Here is a 24,599-nt window from a genome sequence, read left to right on the forward strand (position 1 = left end):
TATTCTGCGGGATTGTTATCGAAAAAAATATAATAAAAAAATCATCAATTATAAAATATCAAACAATAAGTGAAATATATCATTTAGATATTATGTATGTGCAAAAAAATGTCCGCAGTCAGCAAAAAACGATCTTCTGAATGACTGAACTTGCACATGTGTTACACATTATATGTCAGTCAACAGGTGTATTTCTCGGGAATCTGACAAACAACTTCGCCGTATTTTCAATGAAATAATCTGCAATACAGTTTATACACAAAAATTACAGGTATTATAACCGGTTAACCGTGACACTACTAGATACAGGTATATATAGGATGTTAAAGGATACAGGTATATATAGGATGTTAGGATACAGGTATGTATAGGATGTTACAGGATACAGGTATGTATAGGATGTTAGGATACAGGTATGTATAGGATGTTAGGACACAGGTATGTATAGGATGTTACAGGATACAGGTATATATAGGATGTTAGGATACAGGTATATATAGGATGTTAAAGGATACAGGTATAAATAGGATGTTAGGATACAGGTATGTATAGGATGTTACAGGATACAGGTATATATAGGATGTTAGGATACAGGTATGTATAGGATGTTAGAATACAGGTATATATAGGATGTTAGGATACAGGTATATATAGGATGTTAGGACACAGGTATGTATAGGATGTTAGGATACAGGTATGTATAGGATGTTACAGGATACAGGTATATATAGGATGTTAGGATACAGGTATGTATAGGATGTTAGGATACAGGTATGTATAGGATGTTAGGATACAGGTATGTATAGGATGTTAGGATACAGGTATGTATAGGATGTTACAGGATACAGGTATATATAGGATGTTAGGATACAGGTATATATAGGATGTTAAAGGATACAGGTATGAATAGGATGTTAGGATACAGGTGTGTATAGGATGTTACAGGATACAGGTATATATAGGATGTTAGGATACAGGTATGTATAGGATGTTAGGATACAGGTATATATAGGATGTTAGGATACAGGTATATATAGGATGTTAGGACACAGGTATGTATAGGATGTTAGGACACAGGTATGTATAGGATGTTAGGATACAGGTATATATAGGATGTTAGGATACAGGTATGTATAGGATGTTAGGATACAGGTATATATAGGATGTTAGGATACAGGTATGTATAGGATGTTAGGACACAGGTATGTATAGGATGTTAGGATACAGGTATGTATAGGATGTTAGGATACAGGTATATATAGGATGTTAGGATACAGGTATATATAGGATGTTAAAGGATACAGGTATAAATAGGATGTTAGGATACAGGTGTGTATAGGATGTTACAGGATACAGGTATATATAGGATGTTAAGGATACAGGTATATATAGGATGTTAGGATACAGGTATATATAGGATGTTAGGACACAGGTATGTATAGGATGTTAGGATACAGGTATGTATAGGATGTTACAGGATACAGGTATATATAGGATGTTAGGATACAGGTATGTATAGGATGTTAGAATACAGGTATATATAGGATGTTAGGATACAGGTATATATAGGATGTTAGGATACAGGTATGTATAGGATATTAGGACACAGGTATGTATAGGATGTTAGGATACAGGTATGTATAGGATGTTAGGACACAGGTATGTATAGGATGTTAGGACACAGGTATGTATAGGATGTTAGGATACAGGTATGTATAGGATGTTAAGATGCAGGTATGTATAGGATGTTAAGATGCAGGTATGTATAGGATATTACAGGATACATAGGGAATACATGGTTAGTATCTTACAATACAAGGTTTATTTTGGTGCGAGACTTAGGAAAGCCGAGATGACGAGGCTTTGCCGAGTCATCCTGGCTTTCCGTGTCGAGCACCAAAATAAACCTTGTATTGTAAGATACTAACCGTGTATTCTGTTTATCCTGCAACCATTTTGGCATTCAAAAGGAAAGTAAATTGACAGTTATTTACTTGGTTTCGCTCGAAGCGAGACGCTTCCTTGATGCGGAGGTAAAGATTCATTCAGTAAACCGAATGAGAGTGTACTCCTTTTTACTGCCGTGGGAAATAAATAAGCGCATTCACAAACAGTATCCGTAATATTATTCAGTGTGATATATCACTGAAACAAAATGAAAATACTCAAAAAACAATAAATACCCATTAAAGAATTACTTTACAATACATACCTTTGCCATGAGCCAAGAAAAAGACGACACCGCCATACGAGATTTTCGATAGCGTAAAAATGACGTCATTCCGGTGAATGTTACGTCACGTTTTATCGGGACTGAATGACGTTTCATTCTCCGGAAGGTTAAAGTTCTGGGTCAAGTTAGGAAAAGTTCCATCAGATATGGAACAAATTCACGTGATCGTATTGACGGATAAAGCATTTCGTATTGACGGATAAAGCACAAGTTTATCCGACAGTAGTTATCGGTCAGTATGTGGGACAGTTGCAGGATAAAGGTATATATAGGATGTTAGGATACAGGTATATATAGGATGTTAGGATACAGGTATGTATAGGATGTTAGGACACAGGTATGTATAGGATGTTAGGACACAGGTATGTATAGGATGTTAGGACACAGGTATGTATAGGATGTTAGGATACAGGTATGTATAGGACACAGGTATGTATAGGATGTTACAGGATACAGGTATATGCAGCACAATGAGAAAGTTTATATATATATATAAATATCACCAATAACTGAGGAGCAATAGTCATGTGACGAGTTTATAAATCTATTCCTGATCTGTAAAACGTTTCTAACTGGGAAATTGAACAATTATTGTAAAAGGAAGGTGTTTTACAGACGTAATTGTGTACCATTTGATGTGTCTAAAGTCTATGAGTTTCATTAACTTTTGTCTGTACTGTTTATGTAGGGATGGATATGTGGTGTCCACAGAGTTTTTTGGCCCTGGTGATGGCGAGATTTTGTTGGATGATTTAGACTGTGATGGATCCGAGTCCAGCTTGTTGGACTGTAGACATAGTGAGTGGGGCGTCCATAACTGTAATCATGGAGAGGACGTCGGTGTGAAATGTCAGGCGGCCATTACTACTACTACAACACAAGTATACCAAAGTATGTATACCTACCACTACAACACAAGTATACCTGTATGTCTGTTTGTACATGTATATGTGTGTCCGTCATGATCAATTGCTCATTGACAAATCATCTCCCCGTACTCTGTACTACATATTATATAGTACTGGAATTAGAAGTCTGTCTGTCAGTTCGGTCAATTGGCTCAATGAGAAATCATTTCTGTGCACTCTGTATTACAAATTATTTAAAACAAAATAGTCAGGTACATACCTTTCTCAAAGAATTTAATTCCAAACACTTTAATCCAAAATTTAGAGTATATCTCAAATGTTTGCCTACTCCAATAGATGATTGAGCTGAATCAGTAGCTCAAGTTTGCATTATATTCAGATACACATGTATACGCAGGTGAATTTCTAGGACTGCCATTTATTATCGTGTCCCTGTGTTATGGCCTAGGACACGGAAAGCATGGTCACATTTAATCGGAAGATCCTATTTTGGTATAGGTGAAATAAGGTGTAACGTGCACTTACAAGAAAATAACGATACCCTCATATTGATATAAAAACAATAATAATAGTAATGTTTCAAATTGTAAAAACCATGTAAACTTTTATATCCTATTTATTATAAGAATACCATTACGAGTATCTCTCCAGCACGCGTATGCTGCCCTATTTTGTCAAAACTTACATGTCTGAAAACGAAAGTATATTATTCCCTATAGCTTATCGTAGATTTATTGTATAATTTAAAAACAGATTTATATCTATCAAATGTATGTCTATGATTACGTACATGTATCTTTTTACGTACTGATTATATTGACCAAGATATTTGTGAAGCTGATGTTGAAACACACTCATTGACCTGCTCGATCTGTATCTTTTACTAAAATAAAGCATCTTTATTCATGTATATATATATATTTTTTACCGATTGTGTTATTTTTATAAGTTTTATAAAACTCTCCAGCAGCAGTACGACCCTTTTGAACAGGACTTAGTGTAATTTCAAAACTTAAAGATTCAGTCTCAGTTTTAAACCCCTATATAGTCTTTATTATCTGCTGGACGTTATCTAAAAATCAAAAAATACATATAACATGTTGGATCCTTTTTGCATTGTAAATAATGCTTTTTTTCTTTGTATATATATTTGTGTTTATACGCACTGTTTTGTTAATGAAATATTCAAGTCTCCTCGATCAACTTGTTGTTCAGAATGTTAACGGAAATACAAATGATTTTTTCTAACCCTTCGTTGTTACAGACACAATTAGCCTGGCTGATGGGACCGGGTTTTATGAAGGCAGAATAATTGTACACCACAGGGGAATCGCTGGTACTATTTGTGATGATGATTTTGGTGATGAAGAGGCATATGTTGTGTGTAAAATGCTTGGATTTAGGTAGGATTTCTGTATTAGGAAGAATTATTATAGGATTTCTGTAATAGGAAGAATTAGGGTTGGATTTCTGTAGTAAGAAGAATTAAGGTGGGATTTCTGTAATAGGAAGAATTAGGGTTGGATTTCTGTAGTAAGAAGAATTAAGGTGGGATTTCTGTAATAGGAAGAATTAGGGTTGGATTTCTGTAGTAAGATGAATTAAGGTGGGATTTCTATAATGGGAAGAATTAAAGTAGTATTTCTGTAATGGGAAGAATTAAGGTAGGATTTCTGTAATAGGAGGAATTAAGGTAGGATTTCTGTAATAGGAAGAATTAAGGTGGGACTAGGAAGAATTAAGGTGGGATTTCTGTAATGGGAAGAATTAAAGTAGTATTTCTGTAATGGGAAGAATTAAGGTAGGATTTCTGTACTGGGAAGAATTAATGTTGGATTTCTGTAAAAGGAAGAAGCAAGGTAGGATTTTTGTAATAAGAAGAGTTAAGGTGGGACTTCTGTAATTGGGAGAATTAAGGTAGGATTTCTGTAATAGGAAAAAATTGAGATTTGAGTTCTGTAATAGGAAGAATTAAGGTAGGATTTCTGTACTGGGAAGAATTAAGGTAGGATCTATGTACTAGGAAGAATTAAGGTGGGATTTCTGTAATAGGAAGAATTAAGGTAGGATTTCTGTAATAGGAAGAATTAAGGTAGGATTTCTGTAATAGGAAGAATTAAGGTAGGATTTCTGTACTAGGAAGAATTAAGGTAGGATGTCTGTACTAGGAAGAATTAAGGTAGGATTTCTGTAATAGGAAGAATTAAGGTAGGATTTCTGTAATAGGAAGAATTAAGGTAGGATTACTGTACTAGGAAGAATTAATGTGGAATTTCTGTACTAGGAAGAATTAAGGTAAGATTTCTGTAATAGGAGGAATTAAGGTGGGATTTCTGTAATAGGAAGAATTAAGGTAGGATTTCTGTAATAGGAAGAATTAAGGTAGGATTTCTGTACCAGGAAAAATTAAGGTAGGATTTCTGTAATAGGAAGAATTAAGGTAGGATTTCTGTAATAGGAAGAATTAAGGTAGGATTTCTGTACCAGGAAGAATTAAGGTAGGATGTCTGTACTAGGAAGAATTAAGGTAGGATTTCTGTACCCATGAAGAATTAAGGTAGGCTTTCTGTACCAGGAAGAATTAAGGTAAGATTTCTGTAATAGGAAGAATTAAGGTAAGATTTCTGTACTAGGAAGAATTAAGGTAAGGATGTCTGTAATAGGAAGAATTAAGGTAGGATTTCTGTACTAGGAAGAATTAAGGTAGTATTTCTGTAATAGGAAGAATTAAGGTAGTATTTCTGTAATAGGAAGAATTAAGGTAGGATGTCTGTACTAGGAAGAATTAAGGTAGGATTTCTGTAATAGGAAGAATTAAGGTAGGATTTCTGTAATAGGAAGAATTAAGGTAGGATTTCTGTAATAGGAAGAATTAAGGTAGGATTTCTGTAATAGGAAGAATTAAGGTAGGATTTCTGTACTAGGAAGAATTTAAAAAATTAAGGTAGGATGTCTGTAATAGGAAGAATTAAGGTAGGATTTCTGTACTAGGAAGAATTAAGGTAGGATTTCTGTAATAGGAAGAATTAAGGTAGGATTTCTGTACCAGGAAGAATTAAGGTAGGATGTCTGTACTAGGAAGAATTAAGGTAGTATTTCTGTAATAGGAAGAATTAAGGTAGTATTTCTGTAATAGGAAGAATTAAGGTAGGATGTCTGTACTAGGAAGAATTAAGGTAGGATTTCTGTAATAGGAAGAATTAAGGTAGGATGTCTGTACTAGGAAGAATTAAGGTAGGATGTCTGTACTAGGAAGAATTAAGGTAGGATGTCTGTACTAGGAAGAATTAAGGTAGGATGTCTGTACTAGGAAGAATTAAGGTAGGATGTCTGTACTAGGAAGAATTAAGGTAGGATTTCTGTAATAGGAAGAATTAAGGTAGGATGTCTGTAATAGGAAGAATTAAGGTAGGATTTCTGTAATAGGAAGAATTAAGGTAGGATTTCTGTACTAGGAAGAATTAAGGTAGGATGTCTGTACTAGGAAGAATTAAGGTAGGATGTCTGTACTAGGAAGAATTAAGGTAGGATGTCTGTACTAGGAAGAATTAAGGTAGGATGTCTGTACTAGGAAGAATTAAGGTAGGATTTCTGTAATAGGAAGAATTAAGGTAGGATGTCTGTACTAGGAAGAATTAAGGTAGGATGTCTGTACCAGGAAGAATTAAGGTAGGATGTCTGTACTAGGAAGAATTAAGGTAGGATGTCTGTACCAGGAAGAATTAAGGTAGGATGTCTGTACCAGGAAGAATTAAGGTAGGAAGAATTAAGGTAGGATGTCTGTACTAGGAAGAATTAAGGTAGGATGTCTGTAATAGGAAGAATTAAGGTAGGATGTCTGTACTAGGAAGAATTAAGGTAGGATGTCTGTACTAGGAAGAATTAAGGTAGGATGTCTGTACTAGGAAGAATTAAGGTAGGATGTCTGTACTAGGAAGAATTAAGGTAGGATGTCTGTACTAGGAAGAATTAAGGTAGGATGTCTGTACCAGGAAGAATTAAGGTAGGATGTCTGTACTAGGAAGAATTAAGGTAGGATGTCTGTACAGGAAGAATTAAGGTAGGATGTCTGTACCAGGAAGAATTAAGGTAGGATGTCTGTACCAGGAAGAATTAAGGTAGGATGTCTGTACTAGGAAGAATTAGGAGTAATGTCTGTAGGAAGAATTAAGGTAGATGTCTGTACCAGGAAGAATTAAGGTAGGATGTCTGTACTAGGAAGAATTAAGGTAGGATGTCTGTACAGGAAGAATTAAGGTAGGATTTCTGTACCAGGAAGAATTAAGGTAGGATGTCTGTACTAGGAAGAATTAAGGTAGGATGTCTGTACTAGGAAGAATTAAGGTAGGATGTCTGTACCAGGAAGAATTAAGGTAGGATGTCTGTACTAGGAAGAATTAAGGTAGGATGTCTGTACTAGGAAGAATTAAGGTAGAGGATGTCTGTACTAGGAAGAATTAAGGTAGGATGTCTGTACCAGGAAGAATTAAGGTAGGATGTCTGTACTAGGAAGAATTAAGGTAGGATGTCTGTACCAGGAAGAATTAAGGTAGGATGTCTGTACAGGAAGAATTAAGGTAGGATGTCTGTACCAGGAAGAATTAAGGTAGGATGTCTGTACTAGGAAGAATTAAGGTAGGATGTCTGTACTAGGAAGAATTAAGGTAGGATGTCTGTACCAGGAAGAATTAAGGTAGGATGTCTGTACTAGGAAGAATTAAGGTAGGATGTCTCTGTACCAGGAAGAATTAAGGTAGGATGTCTGTACTAGGAAGAATTAAGGTAGGATGTCTGTACCAGGAAGAATTAAGGTAGGATGTCTGTACCAGGAAGAATTAAGGTAGGATGTCTGTACTAGGAAGAATTAAGGTAGGATGTCTGTACTAGGAAGAATTAAGGTAGGATGTCTGTACTAGGAAGAATTAAGGTAGGATGTCTGTACTAGGAAGAATTAAGGTAGGATGTCTGTACTAGGAAGAATTAAGGTAGGATGTCTGTACTAGGAAGAATTAAGGTAGGATGTCTGTACTAGGAAGAATTAAGGTAGGATGTCTGTACTAGGAAGAATTAAGGTAGGATGTCTGTACCAGGAAGAATTAAGGTAGGATGTCTGTACCAGGAAGAATTAAGGTAGGATGTCTGTACCAGGAAGAATTAAGGTAGGATGTCTGTACTAGGAAGAATTAAGGTAGGATGTCTGTACTAGGAAGAATTAAGGTAGGATGTCTGTACCAGGAAGAATTAAGGTAGGATGTCTGTACTAGGAAGAATTAAGGTAGGATGTCTGTACTAGGAAGAATTAAGGTAGGGTAGGATGTCTGTACCAGGAAGAATTAAGGTAGGATGTCTGTACCAGGAAGAATTAAGGTAGGATGTCTGTACTAGGAAGAATTAAGGTAGGATGTCTGTACTAGGAAGAATTAAGGTAGGATGTCTGTACAGGAAGAATTAAGGTAGGATGTCTGTATAGGAAGAATTAAGGTAGGATGTCTGTAGAAGAATTAAGGTAGGACTAGGAAGAATTAAGGTAGGATGTCTGTCTAAGTATTTCTGTACAGGAAGAATACTATTAAGGTAGGATGTCTGTACAGGAAGGAATTAAGGTAGTAAGATGTCTGTACTAGGAAGAATTAAGGTAGGATGTCTGTACCAGGAAGAATTAAGGTAGGATGTCTGTACCAGGAAGAATTAAGGTAGGATGTTCTGTACCAGGAAGAATTAAGGTAGGATGTCTGTACTAGGAAGAATTAAGGTAGGATGTCTGTACTAGGAAGAATTAAGGTAGGATGTCTGTACTAGGAAGAATTAAGGTAGGATGTCTGTACTAGGAAGAATTAAGGTAGGATGTCTGTACCAGGAAGAATTAAGGTAGGATGTCTGTACTAGGAAGAATTAAGGTAGGATGTCTGTACTAGGAAGAATTAAGGTAGGATGTCTGTACTAGGAAGAATTAAGGTAGGATGTCTGTATAGGAAGAATTAAGGTAGGATGTCTGTACAGGAAGAATTAAGGTAGGATGTCTGTAAGGAAGAATTAAGGTAGGATGTCTGTACTAGGAAGAATTAAGGTAGGATGTCTGTACCTAGGAAGAATTAAGGTAGGATGTCTGTACTAGGAAGAATTAAGGTAGGATGTCTGTAATAGGAAGAATTAAGGTAGGATGTCTGTAATAGGAAGAATTAAGGTAGGATGTCTGTACTAGGAAGAATTAAGGTAGGATGTCTGTACTAGGAAGAATTAAGGTAGGATGTCTGTACTAGGAAGAATTAAGGTAGGATGTCTGTACTAGGAAGAATTAAGGTAGGATGTCTGTACCAGGAAGAATTAAGGTAGGATGTCTGTACTAGGAAGAATTAAGGTAGGTAGGATGTCTGTACTAGGAAGAATTAAGGTAGGATGTCTGTACTAGGAAGAATTAAGGTAGGATGTCTGTACCTAGGAAAGAATTAAGGTAGGATGTCTGTACTAGGAAGAATTAAGGTAGGATGTCTGTACTAGGAAGAATTAAGGTAGGATGTCTGTACTAGGAAGAATTAAGGTAGGATGTCTGTACTAGGAAGAATTAAGGTAGGATGTCTGTACCAGGAAGAATTAAGGTAGGATGTCTGTACTAGGAAGAATTAAGGTAGGATGTCTGTACCAGGAAGAATTAAGGTAGGATGTCTGTACCAGGAAGAATTAAGGTAGGATGTCTGTACTAGGAAGAATTAAGGTAGGATGTCTGTACTAGGAAGAATTAAGGTAGGATGTCTGTACCAGGAAGAATTAAGGTAGGATGTCTGTACTAGGAAGAATTAAGGTAGGATGTCTGTACTAGGAAGAATTAAGGTAGGGTAATAGGAAGAATTAAGGTAGGATGTCTGTACTAGGAAGAATTAAGGTAGGATGTCTGTACTAGGAAGAATTAAGGTAGGATGTCTGTACTAGGAAGAATTAAGGTAGGATGTCTGTACTAGGAAGAATTAAGGTAGGATGTCTGTAATAGGAAGAATTAAGGTAGGATGTCTGTACTAGGAAGAATTAAGGTAGGATGTCTGTACTAGGAAGAATTAAGGTAGGATGTCTGTACTAGGAAGAATTAAGGTAGGATGTCTGTAATAGGAAGAATTAAGGTAGGATGTCTGTACCAGGAAGAATTAAGGTAGGATGTCTGTACTAGGAAGAATTAAGGTAGGATGTCTGTACTAGGAAGAATTAAGGTAGGATGTCTGTACCAGGAAGAATTAAGGTAGGATTCTGTATAGGAAGAATTAAGGTAGGATGTCTGTACCAGGAAGAATTAAGGTAGGATGTCTGTACTAGGAAGAATTAAGGTAGGATGTCTGTACCAGGAAGAATTAAGGTAGGATTGTCTGTACTAGGAAGAATTAAGGTAGGATGTCTGTATAGGAAGAATTAAGGGTAGGATGTCTGTACTAGGAAGAATTAAGGTAGGATGTCTGTACCAGGAAGAATTAAGGTAGGATGTCTGTACTAGGAAGAATTAAGGTAGGATGTCTGTACCAGGAAGAATTAAGGTAGGATGTCTGTACCAGGAAGAATTAAGGTAGGATGTCTGTACCAGGAAGAATTAAGGTAGGATGTCTGTACTAGGAAGAATTAAGGTAGGATGTCTGTACCAGGAAGAATTAAGGTAGGATGTCTGTACCAGGAAGAATTAAGGTAGGATGTCTGTACCAGGAAGAATTAAGGTAGGATGTCTGTACCAGGAAGAATTAAGGTAGGATGTCTGTACCAGGAAGAATTAAGGTAGGATGTCTGTACCAGGAAGAATTAAGGTAGGATGTCTGTACTAGGAAGAATTAAGGTAGGATGTCTGTACCAGGAAGAATTAAGGTAGGATGTCTGTACCAGGAAGAATTAAGGTAGGATGTCTGTACCAGGAAGAATTAAGGTAGGATGTCTGTACCAGGAAGAATTAAGGTAGGATGTCTGTACCAGGAAGAATTAAGGTAGGATGTCTGTACTAGGAAGAATTAAGGTAGGATGTCTGTACCAGGAAGAATTAAGGTAGGATGTCTGTACCTGTACTAGGAAGAATTAAGGTAGGATGTCTGTACTAGGAAGAGGTAGGATTTCTGTAATGGGAAGAATTAAGGTAGGATGTCTGTACCAGGAAGAATTAAGGTAGGATGTCTGTACCAGGAAGAATTAAGGTAGGATGTCTGTACTAGGAAGAATTAAGGTAGGATGTCTGTACCAGGAAGAATTAAGGTAGGATGTCTGTACCAGGAAGAATTAAGGTAGGATGTCTGTACCAGGAAGAATTAAGGTAGGATGTCTGTACCAGGAAGAATTAAGGTAGGATGTCTGTACCAGGAAGAATTAAGGTAGGATGTCTGTACCAGGAAGAATTAAGGTAGGATGTCTGTACCAGGAAGAATTAAGGTAGGATGTCTGTACTAGGAAGAATTAAGGTAGGATGTCTGTACCAGGAAGAATTAAGGTAGGATGTCTGTACTAGGAAGAATTAAGGTAGGATGTCTGTACCAGGAAGAATTAAGGTAGGATGTCTGTACCAGGAAGAATTAAGGTAGGATGTCTGTACCAGGAAGAATTAAGGTAGGATGTCTGTACCAGGAAGAATTAAGGTAGGATGTCTGTACCAGGAAGAATTAAGGTAGGATGTCTGTACTAGGAAGAATTAAGGTAGGATGTCTGTACCAGGAAGAATTAAGGTAGGATGTCTGTACTAGGAAGAATTAAGGTAGGATGTCTGTACCAGGAAGAATTAAGGTAGGATGTCTGTACCAGGAAGAATTAAGGTAGGATGTCTGTACCAGGAAGAATTAAGGTAGGATTTCTGTAATAGGAAGAATTAAGGTAGGATGTCTGTACCAGGAAGAATTAAGGTAGGATGTCTGTACCAGGAAGAATTAAGGTAGGATGTCTGTACCAGGAAGAATTAAGGTAGGATGTCTGTACCAGGAAGAATTAAGGTAGGATGTCTGTACCAGGAAGAATTAAGGTAGGATGTCTGTACAGGAAGAATTAAGGTAGGATGTCTGTACCAGGAAGAATTAAGGTAGGATGTCTGTACTAGGAAGAATTAAGGTAGGATGTCTGACAGGAAGAATAAGTTGTCTGTACCAGGAAGAAATTAAGGTAGGATGTCTGTACCAGGAAGAATTAAGGTAGGATGTGTGTACCAGGAAGAATTAAGGTAGGATGTCTGTACTAGGCATTGATTACTGTTATATACTGTGATCACCATGATCACATGATAATAATATGGTATTTTTCATTCCAAACATTTTGCTCTAAAAATTTCATTGAAACTGTTTCTATGTTGGTTTATACAGCGTGTGGATTTCCCAATTTATTGTTTTGCTTAACCTACTGGTATTCAAAAATAATTTTTTCACAAAAAAAGATGCATTAAAATAAATGAGTGCAGGAGAATAGTGATAAGAAAAGGACATATTTAGTGAAAAAAGTATGGCAAAAATTACAGCCATATGTTTTCATCTATGGCATACAGGATACTGTAATTTGGAATTAGATATTTTCCCAAACAATTATCTGAATAGTTGAATTAATTTATTGTTCTAGTTAAACACAAAAACATATTTTTATCAAAGAGAAAATCACCCAAATGGTACCAATTAGAAAATGCAATTGTTATTTTTTTTATCAATATCTTTATTTATACAAATCTATTTCTATCAATATCAGGGATGGAACTGTTGTACCCAAAGGCACGTTTCCTCGGGGTGAAGGCGAGATCTGGCTAGATAACCTTGAATGTGTAGGTGAAGAAGAGACCTTGTGGGACTGTCGTAGTAACGGCTGGGGTGTCCATAACTGTAACCACGGTGAGGACGTAGGAGTTAGGTGTACTAACAATCTGCCAACTACCCCAAAGCCAGGTAAGACATTTTAGATCTTGGCATCGACATTTAAGGAGTCTTTTAATAAACAAATCACCAGCTGCCAATCAAACTGCACGCGAGTTTGTGTTTTGTATTGTGATCATATGCTACTGGAGGTGTGGCACTAACTTCCCTGACCATTGGTCAATTATACATAAACAATGGTTTAGAAGAGGAGAAAATATAGTAACCAGACCAGGATTTGAACCCAGGACCTCTGAACACTAGCCGAACGTTTACCGCTGGGCTACCTGGTCATCGATGATCGACCTAGTCCAATCCCGCTACACAATCATTGGTGACAAGGAAGTTCCTCTGATACTTGATTAGAGGTCCTGGGTTCAAACCCCAGTCTGGCCACTCTATTGTCTACTCACAAGAGTCTTGTGTTTTCCTGAGGGTGCAGACTTTGAGAGAGGAGGGAGTAGGGACTGGGTCGACCATCCTTAAGCAGGTGACTCAAATGTTAGAGCATCAGACTAATGTTTTGGGGTCCTGGTCAGGTTGTTACACAACCGAACTGTTTATTATTACAGACATTGTACGGCTGGTAGGTGGCAGGGGACCACATGAGGGGCGGATCCTCATCGAACATACTGGTGTCAATGGAACTGTATGTGATGACTACTTTGATGAAGGAGATGCTCGCGTGGTGTGTAGAACTCTGGGATACAGGTAAGATGACAGAGATGTTCGTGTGGTGTGTGGAACTCTGGGATACAGGTAAGATGACAGAGATGCTCCCGTGGTATGTAGAACTCTGGGATACAGGTAAGATGACAGAGATGCTTGCGTGGTATGTAGAACTCTGGGATACAGGTAAGATGACAGAGATGCTTGCGTGGTGTGGAGAACTCTGGGATACAGGTAAGATGACAGAGATGCTTGCGTGGTGTGGAGAACTCTGGGATACAGGTAAGATGACAGAGATTCTTGTGTGGTGTGTAGAACTCTGGGATACAGGTAAGATGACAGAGATGCTTGTGTGGTGTGTAGAACTCTGGGATACAGGTAAGGTGACATAGATGCTTGTGTGGTGTGGAGAACTCTGGGATACAGGTAAGATGACAGAGATTCTTGTGTGGTGTGTAGAACTCTGGGATACAGGTAAGATGACAGAGATTCTTGTGTGGTGTGTAGAACTCTGGGATACAGGTAAGATGACAGAGATGCTCGTGTGGTGTGTAGAACACTGGGATACAGGTAAGATGACAGAGATGCTCGTGTGGTGTGTAGAACTCTAGGATACAAATAAAAATTATCTTAAGATAACCCCTGTTAAGAATTTATATTACGTTATATTTACCAGTTTATTGCTACAAATATCAATATCATTATTAGCTTACCTGGTCCGAAGGACCAAGGTGAGCTTATGCTATATTGCAGCAATTGACGTCTGTCCATCTGTCCGTCCATCTGTCAACAATTTTCAAAAATGACTGGAAGCATCCTTATGGAGTACTATTAAAGATTGTGCATATGGTTGGACTTATCCCGCAGGGGCCTGAGTTACTAGACTTAAAGGGATGAATTTTGCTATTACCATGTAAATGACTATTTCTCTGAAACTTGAAGTATCAGATATCACCTATATTGCAATGGTAGCATACTTATAGTGTAGGGAATCAAAATTGTACAAATGATTTGTCTAACACCCCCTCCCCCCCCCCTCCCCCCCCCACCCCCTCCGGGGCTTAAGGGTAGGGCCAAAAGGGGTCAATTTGGCTTTTTCCATATTAATGATTTTTCTTCTGAAACTACTAAGTAAGTGATGGCACTCATATTGCATTTGTTGTATCCTTTGACTATTTTTTCTAAATCATGCCGCAAAAAAATCCACATCAGTTCATATGTTTTTGTGATATGATTTCTGGTTCATGTCTGTTTGTTTTTATGATTTTCTGCAAATTTTTAGAATTCTGGAATTTCGGTCCGGACGGGTCCCCTCTTATCATATATTGCAACAAACTCATTTTTATTTAAAACAGGGACTGCAAAAACCTCAGAGATGTCAACTAATTTTCACTTCATTGCTTTTATTTGATTTATTTACTGATTTAAACATTCAATATTATATATAGACACTTTTCATCTATTGAAAAAAATATCCAAGTGGCGTATCGGAAACCATTCTGGATTTCGAAAGAACCTCTGCAGCTTCCGGTATAGCATCATACGAATTGGCGCGGTTTTCAAAAGTATGGACCTACCTTAAACAAATTATGGGGTCAATTTTGCTATTTGTAATTGTCAGAGTTTTTTTGATAATTATTTGGGCCTTTGTTTGAGTCCTATAACCTTGAATGATTCATATAGGTATGCTTTGATCAGGCTAAATATAACGTCCTGCAGTGTCTTTTTTTATTAGCTATGGCATAATCAAACATGATATGAAATATTATGTTATTGCTATTCTTTAATTAAGTGTAGTGACCAAAGCTTCAGAGTTTAGCCAACAAACATAGAAACAATTAGGATCACTTATTGACACCTGTTAAAGACAATTCTGAGATAATCACTGTGACTGCTTTCAACAAAGTTCATTTTTGTCTGAACAGAAATGGAATGAAGATGGACACATCAAGTTATGGGCAAGGTGAAGGTGAGATTTGGTTGGATGATGTGGCTTGTACAGGGGAGGAATCTACTCTGTGGGAATGTCCAGACCTAAATTGGGGTACACACAACTGTAACCATGGAGAGGATGTTGGCGTCATGTGTACAATGGAGGAGGACCTGCCCATCAGTTCTACTACCACTGCTGCCCCACTCAGAGGTAAGGTCAATTGCCAGGTAAGGTCAATCACCACGTAAGGTCAATCACCAGGTTAAGTTGTTCGCCAGGCAAGGTCGTCATTAACCAGGTAAATTTATTTACCAGGTAAGGTCAGTTACCAGGTAAGGTCAATTACAAGTTAAGGTCAATCACAAGGTAAGGTCAATCACCATGTGGGGTCAATCACAAGTTAAGGTCAATCACCTGGTAAGGTCAATCACCTGGTAAGGTCAATCACCAGGTAAGGTCAATCACCAGGTAAGGTCAATCACCATGTGGGGTCAATCACAAGTTAAGGTCAATCACCTAGTAAGGTCAATCACCTGGTAAGGTCAATCACCTTATAAGGTCGATCACCAGATAAGGTCAAATACAATGTAAGGTTAATTACCAGGTGGGGTCAATTACCAGGTGAGTTCAATCACAAGTTAAGGTTATAAGGTTAACAGGTAAGCTCAATCACTAGGTAAGGTCATTTACCAGGTAAGGCCATATACCAGATGACATCACTCATAGGTCAGATTACCATGGTGGGGAAATAACTCACATTTCTTTTTAGTTTGTTAATTGGTTTAAAAAGCAATGCACTGTATGTCTTTGGCGTATATTTCTAAACTTCATGTAGTATTTGTAATAATGATTGGTAATATTTGATTATTTCATGGTTTTAACAGTTGAGCTGGTGAATGGTCCAGATTCTTCTGAAGGTCGTGTGGAGGTCATAAGGTTAGGGACAAGGGGGACAATTTGTGATGATAACTGGGGCCCCGAGGACGCAAGAGTAGTCTGTAGGATGCTGGGATACATGTAAGCAATGCTTATTAAATCTTACACCAAAATAGACTATTAATATGTTACACCATATAATGTTATGTAATATCATATGATACCATGTGATACCATGTGATACCATGTAATATCATGTGATATCACGTGATACCATGTGATACCATGTGATATCATGTGATACCATGTGATACCATGTGATACCATGTGATACCATGTGATACCATGTGATATCATGTGATACCATGTGATACCATGTGATGTCATGTGATACCATGTGATGTCATGTGATACCATGTGATATCATGTGATATCATGTGATATCATGCGATGCCATGTGATATCATGTAACACCATGTGATATCATGTATACCATGTGATACCATATGATACCATGTGATATCATGTAATACCATGTGATAATAATACCATGTGATATCATGTGGTACCATGTAATATCTTGTAATACCATGTGATATCTTGTAATACCATGTGATATCATGTAATACCATGTGATATCATTTAATACTGTGTAATACCATGTGATATTATGTAATACCATGTGATACCATGTAATACCATGTGGTATTATGTAATACCATGTGATACTATGTAAATCCTTTTGATACCATGTAATATTATGTAATACCATGTGATACCATGTAATATCATGTAATACCATGTAAAACCATGTGACATTATGTAATACCATGTGATACCATGTTATACCATATGATACCATGTAATATTATGTAATACCATGTGATACCATGTTGTGATACCATGTAATACCATATGATACCATGTGATACCATGTAATATCATGTAATACCATGTAAAACCATGTGACATTATGTAATACCATGTTGTGATACCATGTAATACCATGTGATATCATGTGATATCATGTAATACCATGTGATTCCATATGATACTATGTTATACCATGTGATACCATGTAATACCATATGATACCATGTTATAACATGTGATACCATGAAATACCATGTGATACCATGTAATATCATGTTATACCATGTAAAACCATGTGATAACATGTGATACCATGTAATACCATGTAATACCATGTGATACTATGTAATAGCATATGATATCATGTTATACCATGTGATATCATGTAATACTGTGATATACTATGTGATACCATGCAATACCATGTGATATCATGTGATACCGTGATATACTATGTGATACCATGCAATACCATGTGATACTGTATTATACAATGTGGTACTCTTTGATACCATGTAATACCATCCATGCACAGATCTCCTCAGTAACACAGTTCTTCATGGTGGTGTGGCCAGTGTAACCTAAACTTAAAGTGATCAGATCAATCGTGTAAAATTCTAGCAACATTAGTATGATTTATACTTATGTAGAGATGGCCGATCCAAAAGTCGTGCAGCTTACGGGCCTGGCAGTGACCAGATCTTATTGGACGACGTAGCTTGTACAGGGGAGGAAAACAGTCTAATGGAATGCACACATGCAGGATGGGGAATTCATAACTGTGACCACTCAGAGGATGCTGGGGCTGTGTGTTTGACTGAGCCCTTCCTGGAGGGCCAGTGTGTTCTATGGAGAGCCACAGACTCAGTGGATACAGCCATTTTGGTAACATTCTATACTGAAACCAGATATCTACCGAACTGGCATGACTATTTAAGTGGGGGGAAATGTTTAGCTCACCGTAAAAATCTGACCCTAGTTTTGCTGTAAATACTTCACATTATACTGTAGGAGAGGGGTACGGTTGACCACACCCAGATACGTCCAGTCTGACCCTAGTCTGCACTATAATACTTCACTATTCTGTAGGAGAGGGGTACTGTTGACCGGACACCCCTTACGGTACAGTCTGACCCTAGTCTGTATACCACAATACTGTGTACAAATTCTGTAGGAGTGGGGTACTGTTGACCGACACCCTACGTCCAGTCTGACCCTAGTCTGTATAATTCTTCACTATTTGTAGGAGAGGGGTACTGTTGACCGACACCCCTACGTCCAGTCTGACCTAGTCTGTATAATACTTCACTATTCTGTAGGAGAGGAGTACTGTTGACCAACACATCTACGTCCAGTCTGACCCTAGTCTGTATAATACTTCATTATTCTGTAGGAGAGGGGTACTGTTGACCGACACCTCTACGTCCAGTCTGACCCTAGTCTGTATAAAACTTCACTATTCTGTAGGAGAGGGGTACTGTTGACCGACACCCCTACGTCCAGTCTGACCCTAGTCTGTATAATACTTCACTATTCTGTAGGAGAGGGGTACTGTTGACCGACACCCTACGTCCAGTCTGACCCTAGTCTGTATAATACTTCACTAGTCTGTAGGAGAGGGGTACTGTTGACCGACACACCTACGTCCAGTCTGACCCTAGTCTGTATAATACTTCACTATTCTGTAGGAGAGGGGTACTGTTGACCGACAACCCTACGTCCAGTCTGACCCTAGTCTGTATAAAACTTCACTATTCTGTAGGAGAGGGGTACTGTTGACCGACACCCCTACGTCCAGTCTGACCCTAGTCTGTATAAAACTTCACTATTCTGTAGGAGAGGGGTACTGTTGACCGACACCCCTACGTCCAGTCTGACCCTAGTCTGTATAAAACTTCACTATTCTGTAGGAGAGGGGTACTGTTGACCGACACCCCTACGTCCAGTCTGACCCTAGTCTGTATAATACTTCACTATTCTGTAGGAGAGGGGTACTGTTGACCGACACCCCTACGTCCAGTCTGACCCTAGTCTGTATAATACTTCACTATCTGTAGGAGAGGGTACTGTTGACCGACACCTCTACGTCCAGTCTGACCCTAGTCTGTATAATACTTCACTATTCTGTAGAGCTGAGTCTGATAGGATACCCTACTCCAGTCTGACCCTAGTCATGTATAATACTTCACTATTCTGGAGCAGTCTGACCCTAGTCTGTATAAACTTCACTATTCTGTAGGAGAGGGTATGTTGACCGACAACCCTACGTCCAGTCTGACCCTAGTCTGTATAATACTTCACTAATCTGTAGGAGAGGGGTACTGTTGACCGACACCCTACTCCATGTGACCCTAGTCTGTAATAAAACTTCACCAGTCTGACCCTAGTCTGTATAAAACTTCACTATTCTGTAGGAGAGGGGTACTGTTGACCGACACCTCTACGTCCAGTCTGACCCTAGTCTGTATAATACTTCACTATTCTGTAGGAGAGGGGTACTGTTGACCGACACCCCTACGTCCAGTCTGACCCTAGTCTGTATAAAACTTCACTATTCTGTAGGAGAGGGGTACTGTTGACCGACACCCCTACGTCCAGTCTGACCCTAGTCTGTATAATACTTCACTATTCTGTAGGAGAGGGGTACTGTTGACCGACAACCCTACGTCCCAGTCTGACCCTAGTCTGTATAAAACTTCACTATTTCTGTAGGAGAGGGGTACTGTTGACCGACACCCCTACGTCCAGTCTGACCCTAGTCTGTATAATACTTCACTATTCTGTAGGAGAGGGGTACTGTTGACCGACACCCCTACGTCCAGTCTGACCCTAGTCTGTATAAAACTTCACTATTCTGTAGGAGAGGGGTACTGTTGACCGACACCCCCTACGTCCAGTCTGACCCTAGTCTGTATAAAACTTCACTATTCTGTAGGAGAGGGGTACTGTTGACCGACAACCCTACGTCCAGTCTGACCCTAGTCTGTATAAAACTTCACTATTCTGTAGGAGAGGGGTACTGTTGACCGACACCCCTACGTCCAGTCTGACCCTAGTCTGTATAATACTTCACTATTCTGTAGGAGAGGGGTACTGTTGACCGACACCCCTACGTCCAGTCTGACCCTAGTCTGTATAATACTTCACTATTCTGTAGGAGAGGGGTACTGTTGACCGACAACCCTACGTCCAGTCTGACCCTAGTCTGTATAAAACTTCACTATTCTGTAGGAGAGGGGTACTGTTGACCGACACCCCTACGTCCAGTCTGACCCTAGTCTGTATAATACTTCACTATTCTGTAGGAGAGGGGTACTGTTGACCGACACCCCTACGTCCAGTCTGACCCTAGTCTGTATAATACTTCACTATTCTGTAGGAGAGGGGTACTGTTGACCGACACCCCTACGTCCAGTCTGACCCTAGTCTGTATAATACTTCACTATTCTGTAGGAGAGGGGTACTGTTGACCGACACCCCTACGTCCAGTCTGACCCTAGTCTGTATAATACTTCACTATTCTGTAGGAGAGGGGTACTGTTGACCGACACCCCTACGTCCAGTCTGACCCTAGTCTGTATAATACTTCACTATTCTGTAGGAGAGGGGTACTGTTGACCGACACCCCTACGTCCAGTCTGACCCTAGTCTGTATAAAACTTCACTATTCTGTAGGAGAGGGGTACTGTTGACCGACAACCCTACGTCCAGTCTGACCCTAGTCTGTATAAAACTTCACTATTCTGTAGGAGAGGGGTACTGTTGACCGACGACAACCCTACGTCCAGTCTGACCCTAGTCTGTATAAAACTTCACTATTCTGTAGGAGAGGGGTACTGTTGACCGATAGCCTACCTCACTACGTCCAGTCTGACCTCGGTAGTCTGTAATTAAAACTTCACTATTCTGTAGGAGAGGGGTACTGTTGACCGACAACCCTACGTCCAGTCTGACCCTAGTCTGTATAAAACTTCACTATTCTGTAGGAGAGGGGTACTGTTGACCGACACACCCCTACGTCCAGTCTGACCCTAGTCTGTATAATACTTCACTATTCTGTAGGAGAGGGTTACTGTTGACCGACACCCTTACGTCCAGTCTGACCCTAGTCTGTATAATACTTCACTATTCTGTAGGAGAGGGGTACCCTGTCTGATAAAAGTTCACTACTCGACTCACTGACCCTAGTCTGTCACTAATTCTGGAGCAGTCTGACCCTAGTCTGTATAAAACTTCATTATTCTGTAGGAGTGGGGTTACTGTTGACCGACACCCCTACGTCCAGTCTGACCCTAGTCTGTATAATACTTCACTATTCTGTAGGAGAGGGGTACTGTTGACCGACACCCCTACGTCCAGTCTGACCCTAGTCTGTATAATACTTCACTATTCTGTAGGAGAGGGGTACTGTTGACCGACACCTCTACGTCCAGTCTGACCCTAGTCTGTATAATACTTCACTATTCTGTAGGAGAGGGGTACTGTTGACCGACACCCCCCCTGCATCCAGTCTGACCCTAGTCTGTATAATACTTCACTATTCTGTAGGAGAGGGGTACTGTTGACCGACACCCCTACGTCCAGTCTGACCCTAGTCTGTATAAAACTTCACTATTCTGTAGGAGAGGGGTACTGTTGACCGACACCCCTACGTCCAGTCTGACCCTAGTCTGTATAATACTTCACTATTCTGTAGGAGAGGGGTACTGTTGACCGACACCCCTACGTCCAGTCTGACCCTAGTCTGTATAATACTTCACTAATCTGTAGGAGAGGGTTACTGTTGACCCGACACCCTTACGTCCAGTCTGACCCTAGTCTGTATAATACTTCACTATTCTGTAGGAGAGGGTTACTGTTGACGACACCCCAGCAGTCTGACCCTAGTCTGTATAAAATGTTCACTACTCTGTAGCAGTCTGACCCTAGTCTGTATAAAACTTCACTATTCTGGAGCAGTCTGACCCTAGTCTGTATAAAACTTCACTAATCTGTAGGAGAGGGGTACTGTTGACCGACAACCCTACTTCCAGTCTGACCCTGAGTCTGTATAATACTTCACTATTCTGTAGGAGAGGGGTACTGTTGACCGACACCCCTACGTCCAGTCTGACCCTAGTCTGTATAATACTTCACTATTCTGTAGGAGAGGGGTACTGTTGACCGACACCCCTACGTCCAGTCTGACCCTAGTCTGTATAATACTTCACTATTCTGTAGGAGAGGGGTACTGTTGACCGACACCCCTACGTCCAGTCTGACCCTAGTCTGTATAAAACTTCACTATTCTGTAGGAGAGGGGTACTGTTGACCGACACCCCTACGTCCAGTCTGACCCTAGTCTGTATAATACTTCACTATTCTGTAGGAGAGGGTTACTGTTGACCGACACCTCTACGTCCAGTCTGACCCTAGTCTGTATAATACTTCACTATTCTGTAGGAGAGGGGTACTGTTGACCGACACCTCTACGTCCAGTCTGACCCTAGTCTGTATAATACTTCACTATTCTGTAGGAGAGGGGTACTGTTGACCGACACCCCTACATCCAGTCTGACCCTATTCTGTAGGAGAGGGGTATTGTTGACCGACACCCTTACGTCCAGTGTGACCCTAGTCTGTATAAAACTTCACTGTTTTGTAGCAGTCTGACCCTAGTATGTATAAAACTTCACTAATCTGTAGGAGAGGGGTACTGTTGACCGACAACCCTACGTCCAGTCTGACCCTAGTCTGTATAAAACTTCACTATTCTGTAGGAGAGGGGTACTGTTGACCGACACCCCTACGTCCAGTCTGACCCTAGTCTGTATAATACTTCACTATTCTGTAGGAGAGGGGTACTGTTGACCGACACCTCTACGTCCAGTCTGACCCTAGTCTGTATAATACTTCACTATTCTGTAGGAGAGGGGTACTGTTGACCGACACCCCTACGTCCAGTCTGACCCTAGTCTGTATAATACTTCACTATTCTGTAGGAGAGGGGTACTGTTGACCGACACCTCTACGTCCAGTCTGACCCTAGTCTGTATAATACTTCACTATTCTGTAGGAGAGGGGTACTGTTGACCGACACCCCTACGTCCAGTCTGACCCTAGTCTGTATAATACTTCACTATTCTGTAGGAGAGGGGTACTGTTGACCGACAACCCTACGTGCAGTCTGACCCTAGTCTGTATAATACTTCGACTATTCTGGAGCAGTTGACCCTAGTCTGTATAAAACTTCACTATTCTGTAGGAGAGGGGTACTGTTGACCGACACCCCTACGTCCAGTCTGACCCTAGTCTGTATAATACTTCACTATCTGTTACTGTTGGACACCCCTACGCAGTCTGACCCTAGTCTGTATAAAACTTCACTATTCTGTAGGAGAGGGGTACTGTTGACCGATAGCCCTACGTCCAGTCTGACCTCGGTCTGTATAAAACTTCACTATTCTGTAGGAGAGGGTTACTGTTGACCGACACCCTTACGTCCAGTCTGACCCTAGTCTGTATAATACTTCACTATTCTGTAGGAGAGGGGTACTGTTGACCGACACCCCTACGTCCAGTCTGACCCTAGTCTGTATAAAACTTCACTATTCTGTAGGAGAGGGGTACTGTTGACCGACACCCCTACGTCCAGTCTGACCCTAGTCTGTATAAAACTTCACTATTCTGTAGGAGAGGGGTACTGTTGACCGACACCCCTACTTCCAGTCTGACCCTAGTCTGTATAATACTTCACTATTCTGTAGGAGAGGGGTACTGTTGACCGACACCTCTACGTCCAGTCTGACCCTAGTCTGTATAATACTTCACTATTCTGTAGGAGAGGGGTACTGTTGACCGACACCCCTGCATCCAGTCTGACCCTAGTCTGTATAATACTTCACTATTCTGTAGGAGAGGGGTAATGTTGACCGACACCCCTACGTCCAGTCTGACCCTAGTCTGTATAAAACTTCACTATTCTGTAGGAGAGGGGTACTGTTGACCGACAACCCTACGTCCAGTCTGACCCTAGTCTGTATAAAACTTCACTATTCTGTAGGAGAGGGGTACTGTTGACCGACACCCCTACGTCCAGTCTGACCCTAGTCTGTATAATACTTCACTAATGTGAAGGAGAGGGTTAATGTTGACCGACACCCTTACGTCCAGTCTGACCCTAGTCTGTATAATACTTCACTATTCTGTAGGAGAGGGTTACTGTTGACCGACACCCTTGGAGCAGCCTGACCCTAGTCTGTATAAATGTTCACTACTCTGTAGCAGTCTGACCCTAGTCTGTATAAAACTTCACTATTCTGGAGCAGTCT

At 39.8% G+C, this 24,599-nt stretch overlaps 1 protein-coding gene across 1 annotated transcript in view; it reads left to right on the top strand.

Annotated features, from left to right (window-relative positions):
- The window catches only part of LOC138324313 (uncharacterized), an 89,304-nt gene that overhangs the window by 47,529 nt on the left and 17,176 nt on the right, over positions 1-24,599 (top strand). Inside the window, 7 exon segments of the mRNA XM_069269390.1 lie at positions 2,922-3,124; positions 4,367-4,505; positions 12,778-12,971; positions 13,511-13,649; positions 15,533-15,750; positions 16,425-16,557; positions 17,940-18,174. Of these exon segments, the coding sequence (XP_069125491.1) occupies positions 2,922-3,124; positions 4,367-4,505; positions 12,778-12,971; positions 13,511-13,649; positions 15,533-15,750; positions 16,425-16,557; positions 17,940-18,174 (1,261 nt within the window).

The sequence above is a fragment of the Argopecten irradians genome, chromosome 5 (genome assembly GCF_041381155.1).
Source record: "Argopecten irradians isolate NY chromosome 5, Ai_NY, whole genome shotgun sequence".
Classification (NCBI taxonomy): Eukaryota; Metazoa; Mollusca; class Bivalvia; order Pectinida; family Pectinidae; genus Argopecten; species Argopecten irradians.